The sequence below is a fragment of the Watersipora subatra genome, chromosome 10, assembly GCF_963576615.1.
Source record: "Watersipora subatra chromosome 10, tzWatSuba1.1, whole genome shotgun sequence".
Taxonomy (NCBI): domain Eukaryota; kingdom Metazoa; phylum Bryozoa; class Gymnolaemata; order Cheilostomatida; family Watersiporidae; genus Watersipora; species Watersipora subatra.
In genome coordinates this window covers 60,000,766-60,023,357 of record NC_088717.1, presented here as the reverse complement: position 1 = coordinate 60,023,357, position 22,592 = coordinate 60,000,766, and the positions used below count along the sequence as shown (strand labels likewise).

The window sequence follows — 22,592 nt, the reverse complement described above, 5'->3', positions numbered from 1 at the left end:
TGAATTCTCAACAAAGGCCGCTGGTGGGGACAGGAATGATATCCAACCTTAAATAGCTCTCTGCAACTGGGAATGTATCCAGTCATCGAGGGTCCTTCACCACTGAAATCAGGCATGTCCAGCCAAAACCACAGAGTCATCGTTTGAGCAACATTGTTCCTGAAAACATGCACAGCCTCTGCTTGCAGTGGGTTAAGCATACATCATACTCGACCTTCAAGGGATCATTCACACACTTCTGGTCTACCAACTCTCTCTGTTTCATACACCTCTGGTCTACCAACTCTCTGGTCTACCAACTCTCACTCTCTGGTCTACCAACTCTCTCTGTTTCACACACTCTGGTCTACCAACTCTCTGGTCTACCAACTCTCACTCTCTGGTCTACCAACTCTCACTCTCTGGTTCTGACAACTCTACCCACCACAGTCTTTGCTCAATCAATTTTTCCGTAGGTTTGTTTTTCTAGTTTGTCTGTTTTTTTATTAATTGGCGCAAAATTATACATTCTACAAGTTTTCAGGATTTGCCAAACACATGCCGAAATGATATGCTAATAAAACAGGTAAACAAGTATTTGGCTGACAGCATGAATATTGTAGCAGGTGGCAGACAGCCTGTCGCTATGAGACTAAAACAGTAGCCAATATACAATCTATGTCTTCGATACAGTGTTTTCTCTTGTTCAGCCAATAGTAGGTGTGAGTGATGATGACACTGCTCATCAGGTATAAGAGAGAGAGTTGACTGTCCGACTGCAGTCACTGCGAAGTCACGTATTGTTGACTTTGCCCTTATCACTATTTAATCTCTTCTGCACACATTGTAAATGCTTAACAACTTTGAACACAACACTTAACAAAACTCTTCGCCATTGTATTGTAGCAGACTTTTTCCTCTCCAATTCACTGCTTTCTAAAACAGGTTTGCTTGTTGCAAGAGCAGCCAGGGATTTGGTTATTTGTTACTGAAGCTGATCTGCAGCGATCCGAAATTCTGCTGTCGAATTCGCTGACGCTGATCATCGCTATGAGGGAGGTTGCAAGATCCCCGACAGTAAGGCATTTAATTACTTTCTATGTTTTGTCACGAGTCTCGAAGGTCAGAGATTTGACCCTAGAGTCTGATATTTGAGCTGTAGTCCTTCCTCATGATACATGTGCAGAGTAGAGGAGCTGAAAAGGTATAAAAGTTAGTCGTTTTGATGTGGTTCACTTGTTTTTTTTTCTTCTCTCCAAATTCAGAAGAGAGTCGGCTACTGTGTTCACGTCATTTCAACTTTTAGATATTTTGCGGGCGTCTTGCCAACAGAGAGTAAATTTGCAAATAGATTAGTAGGGACTTAAGGAGTGAACGATTACAATAGTTGAGTAAGCATATTATCTATAAGTAAATATTCATTCTATTATTTACAAAAGTGCATTTTTAAAATGCATATTTGAGCACTGGTTGAGCTGGATATTTATTATTGTCAGCTTGTCTCTCGTGACACCTGCATGTGTGTCCGATCGGTCAGTAAACTCAAAATGTTTTTATAGCATACCTCCACTTGGATGGTAGAGCATATGGTGAGACTCACACCTTGAGCTCATAAAAGTGGCTAAGACAAAAAGATATCTGCATCGCACAGCAGATGTTTTCTGCCGTTAAACAAACAAGCAACGATAAGAAAGGAGTGATTGATATCAGAAATAAGGGTGTGCGGCCTTATATTGTTGCAAAGGGACTGTTTGCATAGTTTCCTTGCCTAATGCAAAACCTATAAATTGAAACCAATAAGGCGTCAGTAATGGAATCATGTTACACTTCTCAGCATGCACTTCTTGATCTCTCTAGTAACAGATACCCTTCACCATACTCAGTAGGTCTGCATGTACCCTCCTAGTAACAGGTACCCTTCACCATACTCAGTAGGTCTGCATGTACCCTCCACCATACTCAGTAGGTCTGCATGTACCCTCCTAGTAACAGGTACCCTCCACCATACTCAGTAGGTCTGCAGGTACCCTTCACCATACTCAGTAGGTCTGCATGTACCCTCCTAGTAACAGGTACCCTCCACCATACTCAGTAGGTCTGCAGGTACCCTTCACCATACTCAGTAGGTCTGCATGTACCCTCCACCATACTCAGTAGGTCTGCATGTACCCTTCACCATACTCAGTAGGTCTGCATGTACCCTCCACCATAGTCAGTAGGTCTGCATGTACCCTTCACCATACTCAGTAGGTCTGCATGTACCCTTCACCATACTCAGTAGGTCTGCATGTACCCTCCACCATACTCAGTAGGTCTGCATGTACCCTCCACCATACTCAGTAGGTCTGCATGTACCCTTCACCATACTCAGTAGGTCTGCATGTACCCTCCACCATACTCAGTAGGTCTGCATGTACCCTTCACCATACTCAGTAGGTCTGCATGTACCCTCCACCATACTCAGTAGGTCTGCATGTACCCTCCACCATACTCAGTAGGTCTGCATGTACCCTCCACCATACTCAGTAGGTCTGCATGTACCCTTCACCATACTCAGTAGGTCTGCATGTACCCTCCACCATACTCAGTAGGTCTGCATGTACCCTCCACCATACTCAGTAGGTCTGCATGTACCCTCCACCATACTCAGTAGGTCTGCATGTACCCTCCACCATACTCAGTAGGTCTGCATGTACCCTTCACCATACTCAGTAGGTCTGCATGTACCCTCCACCATACTCAGTAGGTCTGCAGGTACCCTTCACCATACTCAGTAGGTCTGCATGTACCCTCCTAGTAACAGGTACCCTCCACCATACTCAGTAGGTCTGCAGGTACCCTTCACCATACTCAGTAGGTCTGCATGTACCCTCCACCATACTCAGTAGGTCTGCATGTACCCTTCACCATACTCAGTAGGTCTGCATGTACCCTCCACCATACTCAGTAGGTCTGCATGTACCCTTCACCATACTCAGTAGGTCTGCATGTACCCTTCACCATACTCAGTAGGTCTGCATGTACCCTCCACCATACTCAGTAGGTCTGCATGTACCCTCCACCATACTCAGTAGGTCTGCATGTACCCTCCTAGTAACAGGTACCCTTCACCATACTCAGTAGGTCTGCATGTACCCTCCACCATACTCAGTAGGTCTGCATGTACCCTCCTAGTAACAGGTACCCTCCACCATACTCAGTAGGTCTGCAGGTACCCTTCACCATACTCAGTAGGTCTGCATGTACCCTCCTAGTAACAGGTACCCTCCACCATACTCAGTAGGTCTGCAGGTACCCTTCACCATACTCAGTAGGTCTGCATGTACCCTCCACCATACTCAGTAGGTCTGCATGTACCCTTCACCATACTCAGTAGGTCTGCATGTACCCTCCACCATACTCAGTAGGTCTGCATGTACCCTTCACCATACTCAGTAGGTCTGCATGTACCCTTCACCATACTCAGTAGGTCTGCATGTACCCTCCCCATACTCAGTAGGTCTGCATGTACCCTCCACCATACTCAGTAGGTCTGCATGTACCCTTCACCATACTCAGTAGGTCTGCATGTACCCTCCACCATACTCAGTAGGTCTGCATGTACCCTTCACCATACTCAGTAGGTCTGCATGTACCCTCCACCATACTCAGTAGGTCTGCATGTACCCTCCACCATACTCAGTAGGTCTGCATGTACCCTCCACCATACTCAGTAGGTCTGCATGTACCCTTCACCATACTCAGTAGGTCTGCATGTACCCTCCACCATACTCAGTAGGTCTGCATGTACCCTCCACCATACTCAGTAGGTCTGCATGTACCCTCCACCATACTCAGTAGGTCTGCATGTACCCTCCACCATACTCAGTAGGTCTGCATGTACCCTTCACCATACTCAGTAGGTCTGCATGTACCCTCCACCATACTCAGTAGGTCTGCATGTACCCTCCACCATACTCAGTAGGTCTGCATGTACCCTCCACCATACTCAGTAGGTCTGCATGTACCCTCCACCATACTCAGTAGGTCTGCATGTACCCTTCACCATACTCAGTAGGTCTGCATGTACCCTCCACCATACTCAGTAGGTCTGCATGTACCCTTCACCATACTCAGTAGGTCTGCATGTACCCTCCACCATACTCAGTAGGTCTGCATGTACCCTCCACCATACTCAGTAGGTCTGCATGTACCCTCCTAGTCAACAAGCATCCCTTTCTCTCTAATGCACTAAAGATCTACATCTCTACATAAACAGCCTACTTATAGTGAATAGGCTGGCACGGGGGTCTTCCACCTCATGGCTCATAGGTACCTATTCACCACTGCATTAACAGCCTAGCATCGAGTGCAAGAGCCCTCAACACCCAATTATCCTTAATCAATGTAAACATAATTGAAATAGCGGTTCTTTCTATGGATAAATAGCGTTTCTTTCTATGGATTCAGTGAGTTTTCAGGTCTTTTGTGACTCACATACACTTCTAAGCAAAACCTATTCAAATAAATTTAACAATTATTAAAGTTGTAAAATTATAGTTGTTCAAAAGCAGCCATTTATAAACATAAAACACAAGCTTTAACTGTTTAACAGCAGAACACTTTAACAAGAAAAGTTTGTTAATTCAACTAAAAACAATTGCGAGATATCAATTCTGTAGGATAACAAAAATGAAACTCAAATAACAAGCATATCAAGCAATTGCAATGCTTGAAATCAAACCCATCATTTTATTGATGAGCTGATTTATTACTCAGTATTTTATGTACCACATTATTATTGTCATTATTATTATTATTATTATCCTTGTTGATTTCCTCAGCTCTTCAGCCGGTGATGTGGTGGTATCGGGCTAGGGCCCTTGACCTGGGATATCCAACACCTTTCTCAGTATCCTCGCTGATCCTAATGGGGCAGAGAATTGTACTCTATCTACTTTCTTCTTCTCTATGTCCTCATGCCTTATTATTATTATTATTACTCAATTCTGACGAGTTCTACAGCTGAACTGCTATCAGAAGTTCCTTCTCCTTTTTACAGCAGACTTGTCATATTAATAGTAATATTTATCCTTATTGATAATATATAATATCATATAATATAGTATATTGAACTTTATTTATTTGCACTAAAGATAGGCTTGGGCCTATTTAGCGCACTCTATGACTGTAGACAGCCTAGTTTGAGCTAGAGATCTATGATAACTAACTTGTCGCTTATAACTTGTACTCAAGTAGTCCTCGTAGTCCTAATAAAAGATTACCTAGGCTGAGTTTATATACGGCTTGGCTCCAGCTCTCCACAACACTGGTTAAAGCTTTTATAAATGCTGCCACTGACCTAGCAGCGGATAACTAAATGCTCAAGTTCATTGGCACATTATGAAGGAATTAGTTGGCGAATCTATGAGATTTGACACTGCCACTGGAGCTTGCATATAATTGGAGCGTTTGATATCGACAGCAGTTACTTTGTCATTATTGGCCGGTTGATTGTCAGTCTGAACTGTTCCTTATTATTTTGTGCGTTCTTCTGCAAACTTTTATAATACTTTTTGAAGATCGGCATAATGACCATACTTGTGTCCATAGAGATATACCCATACATGTCTCCATAGAGATATACCCATACACGTCTCCATAGAGATATACCCATACGTGTCTCCATTGAAATACACCCATCCGTGTCTCCATAGAGATATACCCATACATGTCTCCATAGAAATATACCCATACGTGTCTCCATAGAGATACACCCATACGTGTCTCCATAGAGATATACCCATACACGTCTCCATAGAGATATACATAACTAGTTTCTGATTCTTACCTGAATATTCATCGCTTATGAATGATGGATGAAAGTGTGGGATTGTTTCCCCATCTTGGCATTATTCCAAAGTCCATTCCGCTTGTTTATTATGTTAAAGCGGCTGCTCCCTGATAGGCTATCAGAGGCGAGCCAGCCGAACAGCTGCTACATGGAGAGGCTTGCTATCGCCTCTATTATTGCTATAGCCTCTGTATTACCAGTAATTATTTAAAATATTGAACACGAGCAGGGCAGTCGCGCAGCGTCTGGAATTCAAGAAGCTGCAGACCAGAACTTATTGGATTATATTCTTAGACTATTCAGCATTGCAACAGGAAGTAATTCTCTTCATATACCCCATGTTTACGCACTGACGGAGACGCTGACAAGACTGGGCAGCGCTTGCAGGTGAGTCGCTTTAAATTGGGAAACAGAGAGCTGCGCTGCCTTAGTAAGTGGTCAGTGAGGGGGGCGTATATAGAGAATAGAGGCCGCTAGAAGACACGGGAGTTTAGCTTCATATTCTTTGGTGTTGCCACAAAAAACGCACATCAACCTGTATTTCAAAAACATTTTGAGGTTTGAGGCGGTTGTCCGTAGTAGCAGAAACTCAGCGAAGCAGAGTTTCTGCTTTGGAGATATTAGAGCTAATTATTGCATGCTAATAGACTCCATCGGAAGAGCAGAACTCCTAATTACGACTGCGTCTGGTAAAACATCTGGTCAGCGTTTTGTTTTTGCAGGTTTTCTACTGGACTATTATAATAACTTGAAACAATAGCGGACCAGCAGCTGCATTTAATATCTCTGATGAGGTTGTTGCCATTTCTGATGTGGTTTGATTACTCATTGAATATGGCTTTGTAGACATTGAAAAGGTTAGCTCCCAGGACATATTTTGTTCAGGTGGACCAGAAAACAAAGAAAGTTGTTGTGCCGGGCATAGCTAAATTTATCTCACAATCATCAGCCTTTCAGGCCAGCCATGAGCCGCAGTTTGAAATGTACAGCTTAGGTTACTCCCACAAGGGCATCAGCTTCATATATGGCGGCATTCCTACATCACTAACTCTTCTTGAATCTCCATCACCGCTGCCATTACATAACAATCAAGCAGCGCTAATTGCTTTGGCGCGGGTAACACCGATTACACGCTGTCTCTCCTTCTCAACAGGTCTATGAACAGCAGTTCACCCCTAGTCAGATATAAAAGCACTTTGATAGCTGCCTGGTTCATACAACCATACTAACATTCCTTGCTCTCCTTTCAATCTCGGGTATTCCACATATTAATTGCTGCTTTTAATACAATTTTTAATTTAAGTAAAGATCATTGACAACATCAGAAGTAGGTTTTAGCTCGAGCACCTTCAGATCTCCTTAATTCAAGATGATTAGCCTAATTATAGCAGCTGCTGGGCCAGAGGCTCGACTCCCTGCTTCCCATGAAAGCTCAGTAAGCTTCTCTCTATTCTCACGCAGCGAAGGCCGACGTAGCCACGCTTGACTCAGCTCTGAATGCAAATGTAATTTTCAATGGGCAAGTAAACACAAACACGATTACAATGTAATGCTATTAGTACTGCTCCATAATGGCCCTTGAACGTCCTGTCATAGCTCCCTCCATTCTGCATGAAAGGTGATTCAAACCTGCCAAATATTCCTGCGACTCTTGATTTAACAGCCCGCGATATTCTATGAGCAATAGGATAGTAGTGCGGAGGCGTAGAGGGTTGGATCACTCCGTCGTCTGTTGAATCCTGTCTTCCTCGACACACTTAGTCATGAAGTAGGTAGCAAGGAGTTGTCATAAGCCAATGTATTACCTATCAACAGATAAAAATACATTTAACTGACAATGCTGCATAGCAGACCTCTCCTTCTCCGTTGCCTGGTAGCCAATTCGTGACAACCTCTTTGCATGAATCTCTGTAGAAGAGGCCTTAATTAATGTTAAACAAGAACTTTGAGCAAATGTCAGAACCCTATAGTAGTAGAAGAACTCGATATCACATGTATTGATGTCCTCTACGCTGCTGCCTGCTGAAATAGATTAACTCATTACTAAGAGAAGCCGGGTTGACATTCTTACATTGACCTTAGACCAACGCTGCCGTTAGCCAAGACATGAGAGTAGATCTCATATGATCTCAGCTGAACTGTCACTTTCTCATGACACCTGTGAGTGTAGGTGGCCCAGTTTCTCCCTCTCAAATCTGCTTGAGAAAAAATACCAGAAAGCTATCAGATACATAATCTATTTTTGAATTACCTCAAAAACAATTTCCTAAATTTGAATTGCAAATTGATTTACAATCAACTTGATCTGCTTCAATTTCCACAGTACGGATGTTTATAGCGCCTGTAAACTCGACTGAGATGACACGCATGCTTGTATTTCTAGTTGGCCGTCTACAATAGTGGGAAGAAAGGTAGCTACTCGCTAGGGGAAGACAGTACAAGTGGAGGGAGTAAAGAGTCTAGCGGCAGCACCAATGATAATGCTGACTTGAGGGACAGCTGCAACACTTTAGATTCTGGTGAGGAAACAATTTTGACTTCGCTTTAATATAGCTTGGTCATAGGTAGGCGCTTTTTCATGCTACCCCTTCCAAGCTAGCTAGTAGTAGTAGCTACCCTCTCCAAGCTAGCTAGTAGTAGTAGTGAGAAACTGGCTCTTCTCGCTACAAATATTCATCCCGTAATTCAACCACTTAATCTTTTCTTTCAGACAAATCCCAACGTTTGTTGGTCTATGTAGTCTTTCGTTGCCCTTTGTATAGCTGCTTGTTGAACTATAACCTTTTTTATAGCTCTAGCTATAACTATAGCTCTAGCTATGTACAAGCAACAAACCTAGTAGGAAGCAAAACTGGGAGTTACATAAGTTTTTAACCATTAAAAGGGTAGCCAGTTAGTGGCATAGCATTACAACTCAAAGGTAGCCAGTTAGTGGCATAGCATCACAACTCAAAGGTAGCCAGTTAGTGGGATAACATTACAACTCAAAGGTAGCCAGTTAGTGGCATAGCATTACAACTCAAAGGTAGCCAGTTAGTGGCATAGCATTACAACTCAAAGGCAGCCAGTTAGTGACATAGCATTACAACTCAAAGGTAGCCAGTTAGTGGGATAGCATTACAACTCAAAGGTAGCCAGTTAGTGGCATAGCATTACAACTCAAAGATAGCCAGTTAGTGGCATAGCATTACAACTCAAAGGTAGCCAGTTAGTGGCATAGCATTACAACTCAAAGATAGCCAGTTAGTGGCATAGCATTACAACTCAAAGGTAGCCAGTTAGTGGCATAGCATTACAACTCAAAGGTAGCCAGTTAGTGGCATAGCATTACAACTCAAAGGTAGCCAGTTAGTGGCATAGCATTACAACTCAAAGGTAGCCAGTTAGTGGCATAGCATTACAACTCAAAGGTAGCCAGTTAGTGGCATAGCATTACAACTCAAAGGCAGCCAGTTAGTGACATAGCATTACAACTCAAAGGTAGCCAGTTAGTGGGATAGCATTACAACTCAAAGGCAGCCAGTTAGTGACATAGCATTACAACTCAAAGGTAGCCAGTTAGTGGGATAGCATTACAACTCAAAGGTAGCCAGTTAGTGGCATAGCATTACAACTCAAAGATAGCCAGTTAGTGGCATAGCATTACAACTCAAAGGTAGCCAGTTAGTGGCATAGCATTACAACTCAAAGATAGCCAGTTAGTGGCATAGCATTACAACTCAAAAGTAGCCAGTTAGTGGCATAGCATTACAACTCAAAGGCAGCCAGTTAGTGGCATAGCATTACAACTCAAAGGTAGCCAGTTAGTGGCATAGCATTACAACTCAAAGGTAGCCAGTTAGTGGCATAGCATTACAACTCAAAGGCAGCCAGTTAGTGACATAGCATTACAACTCAAAGGTAGCCAGTTAGTGGGATAGCATTACAACTCAAAGGTAGCCAGTTAGTGGCATAGCATTACAACTCAAAGATAGCCAGTTAGTGACATAGCATTACAACTCAAAGGTAGCCAGTTAGTGGCATAGCATTACAACTCAAAAGTAGCCAGTTAGTGGCATAGCATTACAACTCAAAGGTAGCCAGTTAGTGACATAGCATCACAACTCAAAGGTAGCCAGTTAGTGGGATAGCATTACAACTCAAAGGTAGCCAGTTAGTGGCATAGCATTACAACTCAAAAGTAGCCAGTTAGTGGCATAGCATTACAACTCAAAGGCAGCCAGTTAGTGGCATAGCATTACAACTCAAAGGTAGCCAGTTAGTGACATAGCATTACAACTCAAAGGTAGCCAGTTAGTGACATAGCATTACAACTCAAAGATAGCCAGTTAGTGGCATAGCATTACAACTCAAAGGTAGCCAGTTAGGGGGATAGCATTACAACTCAAAGATAGCCAGTTAGTGACATAGCATTACAACTCAAAGGTAGCCAGTTAGTGACATAGCATTACAACTCAAAAGTAGCCAGTTAGTGGCATAGCATTACAACTCAAAGGTAGCCAGTTAGTGGCATAGCATTACAACTCAAAAGTAGCCAGTTAGTGGCATAGCATTACAACTCAAAGGTAGCCAGTTAGTGACATAGCATCACAACTCAAAGGTAGCCAGTTAGTGGGATAGCATTACAACTCAAAGGTAGCCAGTTAGTGGCATAGCATTACAACTCAAAAGTAGCCAGTTAGTGGCATAGCATTACAACTCAAAGGCAGCCAGTTAGTGGCATAGCATTACAACTCAAAGGTAGCCAGTTAGTGACATAGCATTACAACTCAAAGATAGCCAGTTAGGGGGATAGCATTACAACTCAAAGGTAGCCAGTTAGTGGCATAGCATTACAACTCAAAGGTAGCCAGTTAGTGACATAGCATTACAACTCAAAGATAGCCAGTTAGTGGCATAGCATTACAACTCAAAGGTAGCCAGTTAGTGGCATAGCATTACAACTCAAAGGCAGCCAGTTAGTGACATAGCATTACAACTCAAAGGTAGCCAGTTAGTGGCATAGCATTACAACTCAAAGATAGCCAGTTAGTGGCATAGCATTACAACTCAAAGATAGCCAGTTAGTGGCATAGCATTACAACTCAAAGGCAGCCAGTTAGTGGCATAGCATTACAACTCAAAGATAGCCAGTTAGTGGCATAGCATCACAACTCAAAGGTAGCCAGTTAGTGGCATAGCATTACAACTCAAAGGTAGCCAGTTAGTGGCATAGCATTACAACTCAAAGGCAGCCAGTTAGTTGGATAGCATTACAACTCAAAGGTAGCCAGTTAGTGGCATAGCATTACAACTCACAGGTAGCCAGTTAGTGGCATAGCATTACAACTCAAAGGTAGCCAGTTAGTGGCATAGCATTACAACTCAAAGATAGCCAGTTAGTGGCATAGCATTACAACTCAAAGGTAGCCAGTTAGTGGCATAGCATTACAACTCAAAGGCAGCCAGTTAGTGGCATAGCATTACAACTCAAAGGTAGCCAGTTAGTGACATAGCATTATAACTCAAAGGTAGCCAGTTAGTGACATAGCATTACAACTCAAAGGTAGCCAGTTAGTGACATAGCATCACAACTCAAAGATAGCCAGTTAGTGGGATAACATTACAACTCAAAGATAGCCAGTTAGTGGCATAGCATCACAACTCAAAGGTAGCCAGTTAGTGACATAGCATTACAACTCAAAGGTAGCCAGTTAGTGACATAGCATTACAACTCAAAGGTAGCCAGTTAGTGACATAGCATTACAACTCAAAGATAGCCAGTTAGTGGCATAGCATTACAACTCAAAGGTAGCCAGTTAGGGGGATAGCATTACAACTCAAAGATAGCCAGTTAGTGACATAGCATTACAACTCAAAGGTAGCCAGTTAGTGACATAGCATTACAACTCAAAGGTAGCCAGTTAGTGACATAGCATTACAACTCAAAGATAGCCAGTTAGTGGCATAGCATTACAACTCAAAGGTAGCCAGTTAGTGGCATAGCATTACAACTCAAAGATAGCCAGTTAGTGGCATAGCATTACAACTCAAAGGTAGCCAGTTAGTGGCATAGCATTACAACTCAAAGATAGCCAGTTAGTGGCATAGCATTACAACTCAAAGGTAGCCAGTTAGTGGCATAGCATTACAACTCGAAGATAGCCAGTTAGTGGCATAGCATTACAACTCAAAGGTAGCCAGTTAGTGGCATAGCATTACAACTCACAGGTAGCCAGTTAGTGGCATAGCATTACAACTCAAAGGTAGCCAGTTAGTGGGATAGCATTACAACTCAAAGGTAGCCAGTTAGTGACATAGCATCACAACTCAAAGATAGCCAGTTAGTGGCATAGCATTACAACTCAAAGATAGCCAGTTAGTGACATAGCATTACAACTCAAAGGTAGCCAGTTAGTGGCATAGCATTACAACTCAAAGGTAGCCAGTTAGTGGGATAGCATTACAACTCAAAGGTAGCCAGTTAGTGGCATAGCATTACAACTCAAAGGTAGCCAGTTAGTGGCATAGCATTACAACTCAAATATAGCCAGTTAGTGGCATAGCATTACAACTCAAAGGTAGCCAGTTAGTGGCATAGCATTACAACTCAAAGGTAGCCAGTTAGTGGGATAACATTACAACTCAAAGGTAGCCAGTTAGTGACATAGCATTACAACTCAAAGGTAGCCAGTTAGTGGCATAGCATTACAACTCAAAGGTAGCCAGTTAGTGGCATAGCATTACAACTCAAAGGTAGCCAGTTAGTGGCATAGCATTACAACTCAAAGGTAGCCAGTTAGTGACATAGCATTACAACTCAAAGGCAGCCAGTTAGTGACATAGCATTACAACTCAAAGGCAGCCAGTTAGTGACATAGCATTACAACTCAAAGGTAGCCAGTTAGTGGGATAGCATTACAACTCAAAGATAGCCAGTTAGTGGGATAGCATTACAACTCAAAGGTAGCCAGTTAGTGGCATAGCATTACAACTCAAAGGTAGCCAGTTAGTGGGATAGCATTACAACTCAAAGATAGCCAGTTAGTGGCATAGCATTACAACTCAAAGGTAGCCAGTTAGTGGCATAGCATTACAACTCACAGGTAGCCAGTTAGTGGCATAGCATTACAACTCAAAGGTAGCCAGTTAGTGGGATAGCATTACAACTCAAAGGTAGCCAGTTAGTGACATAGCATCACAACTCAAAGATAGCCAGTTAGTGGCATAGCATTACAACTCAAAGATAGCCAGTTAGTGACATAGCATTACAACTCAAAGGTAGCCAGTTAGTGGCATAGCATTACAACTCAAAGGTAGCCAGTTAGTGGGATAGCATTACAACTCAAAGGTAGCCAGTTAGTGGCATAGCATTACAACTCAAAGGTAGCCAGTTAGTGGCATAGCATTACAACTCAAATATAGCCAGTTAGTGGCATAGCATTACAACTCAAAGGTAGCCAGTTAGTGGCATAGCATTACAACTCAAAGGTAGCCAGTTAGTGGGATAACATTACAACTCAAAGGTAGCCAGTTAGTGACATAGCATTACAACTCAAAGGTAGCCAGTTAGTGGCATAGCATTACAACTCAAAGATAGCCAGTTAGTGGGATAACATTACAACTCAAAGGCAGCCAGTTAGTGACATAGCATTACAACTCAAAGGTAGCCAGTTAGTGACATAGCATTACAACTCAAAGATAGCCAGTTAGTGGCATAGCATTACAACTCACAGGTAGCCAGTTAGTGGCATAGCATTACAACTCAAAGATAGCCAGTTAGTGGCATAGCATTACAACTCAAAGGTAGCCAGTTAGTGGCATAGCATTACAACTCAAAGGTAGCCAGTTAGTGACATAGCATTACAACTCAAAGGTAGCCAGTTAGTGGCATAACATTACAACTCAAAGATAGCCAGTTAGTGGCATAGCATTACAACTCAAAGATAGCCAGTTAGTGGCATAGCATTACAACTCAAAGGTAGCCAGTTAGTGACATAGCATTACAACTCAAAGATAGCCAGTTAGTGGCATAGCATCACAACTCAAAGATAGCCAGTTAGTGGCATAGCATTACAACTCAAAAGTAGCCAGTTAGTGGCATAGCATTACAACTCAAAGGTAGCCAGTTAGTGACATAGCATTACAACTCAAAGGTAGCCAGTTAGTGGCATAACATTACAACTCAAAGATAGCCAGTTAGTGGCATAGCATTACAACTCAAAGATAGCCAGTTAGTGGCATAGCATTACAACTCAAAGGTAGCCAGTTAGTGGCATAGCATTACAACTCAAAGGTAGCCAGTTAGTGGGATAACATTACAACTCAAAGGTAGCCAGTTAGTGACATAGCATTACAACTCAAAGGTAGCCAGTTAGTGGCATAGCATTACAACTCAAAGATAGCCAGTTAGTGGGATAACATTACAACTCAAAGGCAGCCAGTTAGTGACATAGCATTACAACTCAAAGGTAGCCAGTTAGTGACATAGCATTACAACTCAAAGATAGCCAGTTAGTGGCATAGCATTACAACTCAAAGGTAGCCAGTTAGTGGCATAGCATTACAACTCAAAAGTAGCCAGTTAGTGGCATAGCATTACAACTCAAAGATAGCCAGTTAGTGGCATAGCATTACAACTCAAAGGTAGCCAGTTAGTGACATAGCATTACAACTCAAAGGTAGCCAGTTAGTGACATAGCATTACAACTCAAAGGTAGCCAGTTAGTGGCATAGCATTACAACTCAAAGGTAGCCAGTTAGTGACATAGCATTACAACTCAAAGGTAGCCAGTTAGTGGCATAGCATTACAACTCAAAGGTAGCCAGTTAGTGGCATAGCATTACAACTCAAAGGTAGCCAGTTAGGGGGATAGCATTACAACTCAAAGATAGCCAGTTAGTGACATAGCATTACAACTCAAAGGTAGCCAGTTAGTGACATAGCATTACAACTCAAAGGTAGCCAGTTAGTGACATAGCATTACAACTCAAAGATAGCCAGTTAGTGGCATAGCATTACAACTCAAAGGTAGCCAGTTAGTGGCATAGCATTACAACTCAAAGATAGCCAGTTAGTGGCATAGCATTACAACTCAAAGGTAGCCAGTTAGTGGCATAGCATTACAACTCAAAGATAGCCAGTTAGTGGCATAGCATTACAACTCAAAGGTAGCCAGTTAGTGGCATAGCATTACAACTCAAAGATAGCCAGTTAGTGGCATAGCATTACAACTCAAAGGTAGCCAGTTAGTGGCATAGCATTACAACTCACAGGTAGCCAGTTAGTGGCATAGCATTACAACTCAAAGGTAGCCAGTTAGTGGGATAGCATTACAACTCAAAGGTAGCCAGTTAGTGACATAGCATCACAACTCAAAGATAGCCAGTTAGTGGCATAGCATTACAACTCAAAGATAGCCAGTTAGTGACATAGCATTACAACTCAAAGGTAGCCAGTTAGTGGCATAGCATTACAACTCAAAGGTAGCCAGTTAGTGGGATAGCATTACAACTCAAAGGTAGCCAGTTAGTGGCATAGCATTACAACTCAAAGGTAGCCAGTTAGTGGCATAGCATTACAACTCAAATATAGCCAGTTAGTGGCATAGCATTACAACTCAAAGGTAGCCAGTTAGTGGCATAGCATTACAACTCAAAGGTAGCCAGTTAGTGGGATAACATTACAACTCAAAGGTAGCCAGTTAGTGACATAGCATTACAACTCAAAGGTAGCCAGTTAGTGGCATAGCATTACAACTCAAAGATAGCCAGTTAGTGGGATAACATTACAACTCAAAGGCAGCCAGTTAGTGACATAGCATTACAACTCAAAGGTAGCCAGTTAGTGACATAGCATTACAACTCAAAGATAGCCAGTTAGTGGCATAGCATTACAACTCACAGGTAGCCAGTTAGTGGCATAGCATTACAACTCAAAGATAGCCAGTTAGTGGCATAGCATTACAACTCAAAGGTAGCCAGTTAGTGGCATAGCATTACAACTCAAAAGTAGCCAGTTAATGGCATAGCATTACAACTCAAAGGTAGCCAGTTAGTGACATAGCATTACAACTCAAAGGTAGCCAGTTAGTGGCATAACATTACAACTCAAAGATAGCCAGTTAGTGGCATAGCATTACAACTCAAAGATAGCCAGTTAGTGGCATAGCATTACAACTCAAAGGTAGCCAGTTAGTGGCATAGCATTACAACTCAAAGGTAGCCAGTTAGTGACATAGCATTACAACTCAAAGATAGCCAGTTAGTGGCATAGCATCACAACTCAAAGATAGCCAGTTAGTGGCATAGCATTACAACTCAAAAGTAGCCAGTTAGTGGCATAGCATTACAACTCAAAGGTAGCCAGTTAGTGACATAGCATTACAACTCAAAGGTAGCCAGTTAGTGGCATAACATTACAACTCAAAGATAGCCAGTTAGTGGCATAGCATTACAACTCAAAGATAGCCAGTTAGTGGCATAGCATTACAACTCAAAGGTAGCCAGTTAGTGGCATAGCATTACAACTCAAAGGTAGCCAGTTAGTGGGATAACATTACAACTCAAAGGTAGCCAGTTAGTGACATAGCATTACAACTCAAAGGTAGCCAGTTAGTGGCATAGCATTACAACTCAAAGATAGCCAGTTAGTGGGATAACATTACAACTCAAAGGCAGCCAGTTAGTGACATAGCATTACAACTCAAAGGTAGCCAGTTAGTGACATAGCATTACAACTCAAAGATAGCCAGTTAGTGGCATAGCATTACAACTCAAAGGTAGCCAGTTAGTGGCATAGCATTACAACTCAAAAGTAGCCAGTTAGTGGCATAGCATTACAACTCAAAGATAGCCAGTTAGTGGCATAGCATTACAACTCAAAGGTAGCCAGTTAGTGACATAGCATTACAACTCAAAGGTAGCCAGTTAGTGACATAGCATTACAACTCCAAGGTAGCCAGTTAGTGGCATAGCATTACAACTCAAAGGTAGCCAGTTAGTGACATAGCATTACAACTCAAAGGTAGCCAGTTAGTGGCATAGCATTACAACTCAAAGGTAGCCAGTTAGTGACATAGCATTACAACTCAAAGGTAGCCAGTTAGTGGCATAGCATTACAACTCAAAGATAGCCAGTTAGTGGCATAGCATTACAACTCAAAGGTAGCCAGTTAGTGACATAGCATTACAACTCAAAGGTAGCCAGTTAGTGACATAGCATTACAACTCAAAGATAGCCAGTTAGTGGGATAGCATTACAACTCAAAGAGAGAATATATATGATTATAGAAATTGGTCAGTGAACATAAGGGGTACCACTGCAGAAAAGGATAGAAGTTAACCAAGATAAAGTGCTGCCATTTCTTTCTTGCTGCCAAATTAAACAACTACGTTGATAATAGCATTTGATAATGATGCTCCTGGGTGCCGGCTCTTCTGTGACTAGCGTGATAAAGAGAATTTGGATTCAATTTGGATAAACTGTGTTCTAATTTGGTCGGATAGGTTTGTGAATCTTGTTCATGGACTTCTCTCTTTACATGTAGACAGCTACGAACACTCCTCGCTCATCATGGGCAACAACAGCTCTGCGACTGGCAATTCCTTACAAGCTGAAGGGACACTAAACAATTCTTCAAAATTAGGACGAATTCGGGCAACCCTTCACAGTCAGGGGCCAAGAAAACACGGCAAAGACCAGAATATAATAAAGAAACACAGTGAAGACACTGAGAACAACAACAAGGTCAGTTAAAGTAATATGGCTTATCGTTTTATCTCAACCATCTAGTCTCATACAAGTTATATACAGTATCATATGTGGATATAGAAAGAGTTGAGGTCTGAGAGAGCTTGCTAATATTCATGCATATAGCATTGTCATTGATGAATGTTTATAATAATAATATAAACTGCGGGGGGGGGGGGGGGGGGGGGGGGTAACAATTCTACAAAAGCTAAAGGTTATATGGTTGCTTATCTAGTCTATTCATCTGTGTGCCTCATCTTACGCTGACATTAGAGTTTTCTCTTGATAAAACAACACAAGAAATATCAGCATTACCTGATGGAGCAGTATTATTTTAATTTTAGACGTGAGGTAAATTTAAAACAGCGGACTGACTCATCAATTTAAGGCCTTTTACTTTGAGTTGTATTACATGTGACAAAGTTATTATTGTATAGTAAATACTGTGTTATTTCTAACTCTACTAATAGTAGATACTGTGTTATTTCTAACTCTATTGATAGTAGATACTGTGTTATTTCTAACTCTATTGATAGTAGATACTGTGTTATTTCTAACTCTATTGTTAGTAGATACTGTATTATTTCTAACTCTATTGATAGTAGATACTGTGTTATTTGACTTATTTCTAAATCTACTGATGGTAGATACTGTGTTATTTAACTCTTCTGGTTCTTTAGAGGTCTGTGTTTAGCTAGTTCTTTATACCATTGGGATTTTTAGATACTCTATGAATAAGTGTACATGACTGGGATATACATGCGGCATATGGATTCCGACCATGCTTCTGTCACATTTCTGCAAAAAGTATCATAGCTTTTAACTTGATTTTATACACAAGGGTACACAATAACCAAACTGAGTAGGACATTTGACAGTATATATGTACTTTAAAACCTTTATTTGAATGTTAAATTTATTTAATGCCATTTCTAATAGAATGGCACTATAACAAAAGAGTTGGAAGGTACATCCCCACTTTTTCATTGAATGCCACCTCTATTCAACTTCGACATTCTTTGATCTTTATGAATTCATAATAGAAAGTGATCAGTAGAAAAATACCACAGAGTGGTAATAATAGTGACTAAAAGTGCTATAATAATTATAACCATACTTACAATAATTATAAAAATGCCAAAGTGTATCAGTAGCAATTAATTCTTTTGTTGTTGCTGTAGTGGTTGCCATGGTTTTAGTGACAGTGTACCTGAGAAGATCAGTCATCACAATCATCAAAACTACACACCAATTCAAAGTCACTAAGGTTTAAATCTGATCCATTGTTTTCAGATTCGTCCATTATGTAGTTTACAATTCAACCTGATGAACAGTGAGAATCTTTCTCGGGAACACTGTACAGCGTAATAGCAGCCATTGTTATGGCGTATCAAAGTCTATTTTATAACGCCAATGCTTTATGATTTTCTTTCTTTAAAACTTTGAAACGACACCATTGAAATAATTGATAACGACATGCGGCTAATATAAGGTGACATTAGCATCGCTTTGGGCGTAAAAGGGTTAAGTTTATTCACCCAAATATCTGGTGAGCTAGTCGAAAAATACAGCTCCACCCTCTTTTTGAATGTCATCTCTAATAAAATGTCACTATAGGAAAAGGGTGTAAATATACAGTACCATGGCATTCAAATAGAGGTTTTATGGTAAATGCTTATGCGATGATACATCAGTAAAAGCCATGGCCTGAGATCTTTGCAAAGATATAAATGTTCTTAGCTTACAACAGCTGAACAATAGCTTCAACCTATTTGGTGTATGCTAAAAAGTTTTTAATAGATTCATTTGTGCTGTCGTTGATAGCGTGATTCTCTTGTTGATCACATATAGCTGAAAGGGGTGTTTCGAGGATAATTCAGTTCATGAACACATATAGAACAAGACGAATTTTATTATAAATGTTTTCTTTTATATTTTGTCAGGTGTAGCCCATTGAGGCATGTACAGAGAGTTCAAAAACGCCGTCAGTTGTTTTCTGTTTAAAACACATCTTGTCTTTTTAGTCAACTAAGCTACTCGTCAATTTTAGTAAGCCAACTTCATAACTGACTTGAACAGTATTCAAGACCAATGGATTCTATCACCCTTGCCAACATATGCTGCTCTACAGACAGCAGGCTTTAGCCAAAACTTGTAAATAGTGCCTATTGAGAGCCGCTGTTTACTTGATTAAGTAGTGTGAATAAAGGAAAGTTTGCATCATAAATTATTGAAAGGGATTGATGTATGTTGGGTGTTTTATAGCTGAGTAGCCTGGACTATGCAGACAGCATCACTCGCAGCACGACTCTCCCTAACAATATTCATAAAATTAATGGCTGTACAGGCAGCCCTTTAATGGCCAGTACTCTTAACAGTAGTGCCACACAAGCTCGGCTTTTGCCAGCCTACAAGTTGGAAGATGTCACCGGAAACAATCAGCAACGACAGAGGATCGCGTCTTCCCCGGCATATACTTCAAGGAGCCGCCACAACAGCCAATCATCAGCTTACTCGCATCGGCCCAGCACCGCCCACCGATCACCCGCTATCCACATCCGTGCCCACCCTGACAAAAGACTTATGCGCAGTAAAAGTGTCGGAGTCATACCAGCTGCCCAGTTGAGGGTACGTCGGACAACCTCTGCTAGCGTTGTAAAACTAGATGACTGCGAGGACTGGGCCGTGTGAAGACACAACGGCGAATCTCGCTATATTTCAAACAGACAGCTATTTCTACACTTTAAAATACCATATCTTCAATAACTTACTGGCAAAATATCAAAAACTTTTATTATGTTAGATTTACATGTATAATCTTTAAGTTTGATGATGCAACTAAGGAGTTATCTTCTTAGAGTAGACAAATCCAAAAGGTTCATGTAACTGCTTAATTTGGCATACGAATTACATAAATCTGATTTTAGTGAATCACTTTTAATATATATTTATAACTAACATCTTATGAAAACCGCCATTTCACAAAAATTTTCGCTATTTATTTCTCCCAGTTCTTGCCCTAAAACTCAAATATAGCCTCTGCTCCATGGTTATACTAATATGTTATTTTACATGGCGTGTCTGTGAAACTTTGACAATCCTGAGTACCTTTTTCATCTCTCTATAAGTACAGCAGTGTCTTCTTGACCTCTAATAATATTTGTCATGTAATTTTCTGAGTTGTTATGTGAAAGGAAGAGACAGTTAACATGGTCTTTAGTTAAAGGCAAACAGACTGAAGTAAATGTGTGTAGATGAGATGGTTTACTAACCACGATCAAGGAAAGCTGTTCAATGTATTTGAAGGGCAAGTGTGGTAAATCATCAAGCACTTGTATCCACGGAATGAATACAAGATTTATGAATGGTGAATGATTACATCTCATGTATAACATGAGTATAATTATAGGTAGACGAATATCACTCTGTTACATAAATAATTCTAATAATAATAGTTGAACAACTAGAACTTAATGACAGCAAATAATTGAGTTGTGGAGTTCTCTCCCCTCAACTCTTAGCAACTAAAGTAGGCGCAGTAAGCAGTACCTTCGTATTAACTTCTAATAACAAGCCACAACACTAGAGAGACTTGAATTTTGAAAGAAAGTTAGCTATAGAACAACTAGACTCTAGTCGGGGCTGTGTAAATCAGTCACTGACAGATGAGGTGAGTCAGTCACAATTAAACTTAGCGGCACGTATCGCTCATATTAATTCTCACTTGATCGAACCAGGCTAACCCGATGGAGCAGTTTGGAAATGCACTCATTTCTGGTCAACTATTAGATGTCTTGTTCAAAATTTTAGTAACTTACTCCCACCCTTTTTTTCTAAAGTATTTCAATATATAAAACCAAAACATTCTAAAGTTTCAGTTACCTCCTCCTGTTTAAATCTATATCCTTTACAGTTGTCATACTATACTTTTCTGTCTAACTTTTGTTTACCATGAGTTACCACACCACGCCATTTACATGTCATAACTCTACTTCATGGCAGAGTTATGGAAGAGAGTTAATAAGCGACTTAAACTCACTAGACCACTTTTAATGCTAGTAAACACAGCTCAGTGCATGTAGATGCAGTGCAACTGTTCTCTCCTGTTCACAACTCTTAACATATCTACCATTACATGTCTTCCCTTCTATCCACTCCTACCTCTACATCTCCTGTTCACAACTCTTAACATATCTACCATTACATGTCTTCCCTTCTATCCACTCCTACCTCTACATCTCCTGTTCACAACTCTTAACATATCTACCATTACATGTCTTCCCTTCTATCCACTCCTACCTCTACATCTCATGTTTACAACTCTTATCATATCTACCATTACATGTCTTCCCTTCTATCCACTCCTACCTCTACATCTCCTGTTCACAACTCTTAACATATCTACCATTACATGTCTTCCCTTCTATCCACTCCTACCTCTACATCTCATGTTCACAACTCTTAACATATCTACCATTACATGTCTTCCCTTCTATCCACTCCTACCTCTACATCTCCTGTTCACAACTCTTAACATATCTACCATTACATGTCTTCCCTTCTATCCACTCCTACCTCTACATCTCCTGTTCACAACTCTTAACATATCTACCATTACATGTCTTCCCTTCTATCCATTCCTACTGCTACATCTCATGTTCACAACTCTTATCATATCTACCATTACACGTCTTCCCTTCTATCCACCCCTATCTCTACATCTCCTGTTCACAACTCTTAACATATCTACCATTACATGTCTTCCCTTCTATCCACTCCTACCTCTACATCTCGTGTTCACAACTCTTATCATATCTACCATTACACGTCTTCCCTTCTATCCACCCCTATCTCTACATCTCCTGTTCACAACTCTTAACATATCTACCATTACATGTCTTCCCTTCTATCCACTCCTACCTCTACATCTCCTGTTCACAACTCTTAACATATCTACCATTACATGTCTTCCCTTCTATCCACTCCTACCTCTACATCTCGTGTTCACAACTCTTATCATATCTACCATTACACGTCTTCCCTTCTATC

The 22,592-nt window shown here is 41.0% G+C and overlaps 1 protein-coding gene across 1 annotated transcript; it reads left to right on the top strand.

The window, feature by feature from the left end:
- Positions 1-818: 818 nt before the first annotated feature.
- LOC137406018 (uncharacterized) lies at positions 819-20,596 on the top strand. The gene is made up of 4 exons (XM_068092527.1): positions 819-1,056; positions 8,196-8,331; positions 17,341-17,540; positions 19,809-20,596. The coding sequence occupies exons 1-4, from the start codon at positions 1,030-1,032 to the stop codon at positions 20,232-20,234; spliced, it is 789 nt and encodes a 262-aa protein (XP_067948628.1). The 5' UTR covers positions 819-1,029; the 3' UTR covers positions 20,235-20,596.
- Positions 20,597-22,592: the final 1,996 nt, after the last annotated feature.

What these genes read in the sequence shown, in the direction of transcription:
- LOC137406018 (XM_068092527.1), top strand. Translation starts at nt 1,030, where the DNA reads ATGAGGGAGGTTGCAAGATCCCCGACA. An exon ending in AGGTTGCAAGATCCCCGACA is followed by an intron (nt 1,057 to 8,195) that starts GTAAGGCATTTA and finishes TTGTATTTCTAG; the next exon opens with TTGGCCGTCTACAATAGTGG. An exon ending in CTGCAACACTTTAGATTCTG is followed by an intron (nt 8,332 to 17,340) that starts GTGAGGAAACAA and finishes CTTTACATGTAG; the next exon opens with ACAGCTACGAACACTCCTCG.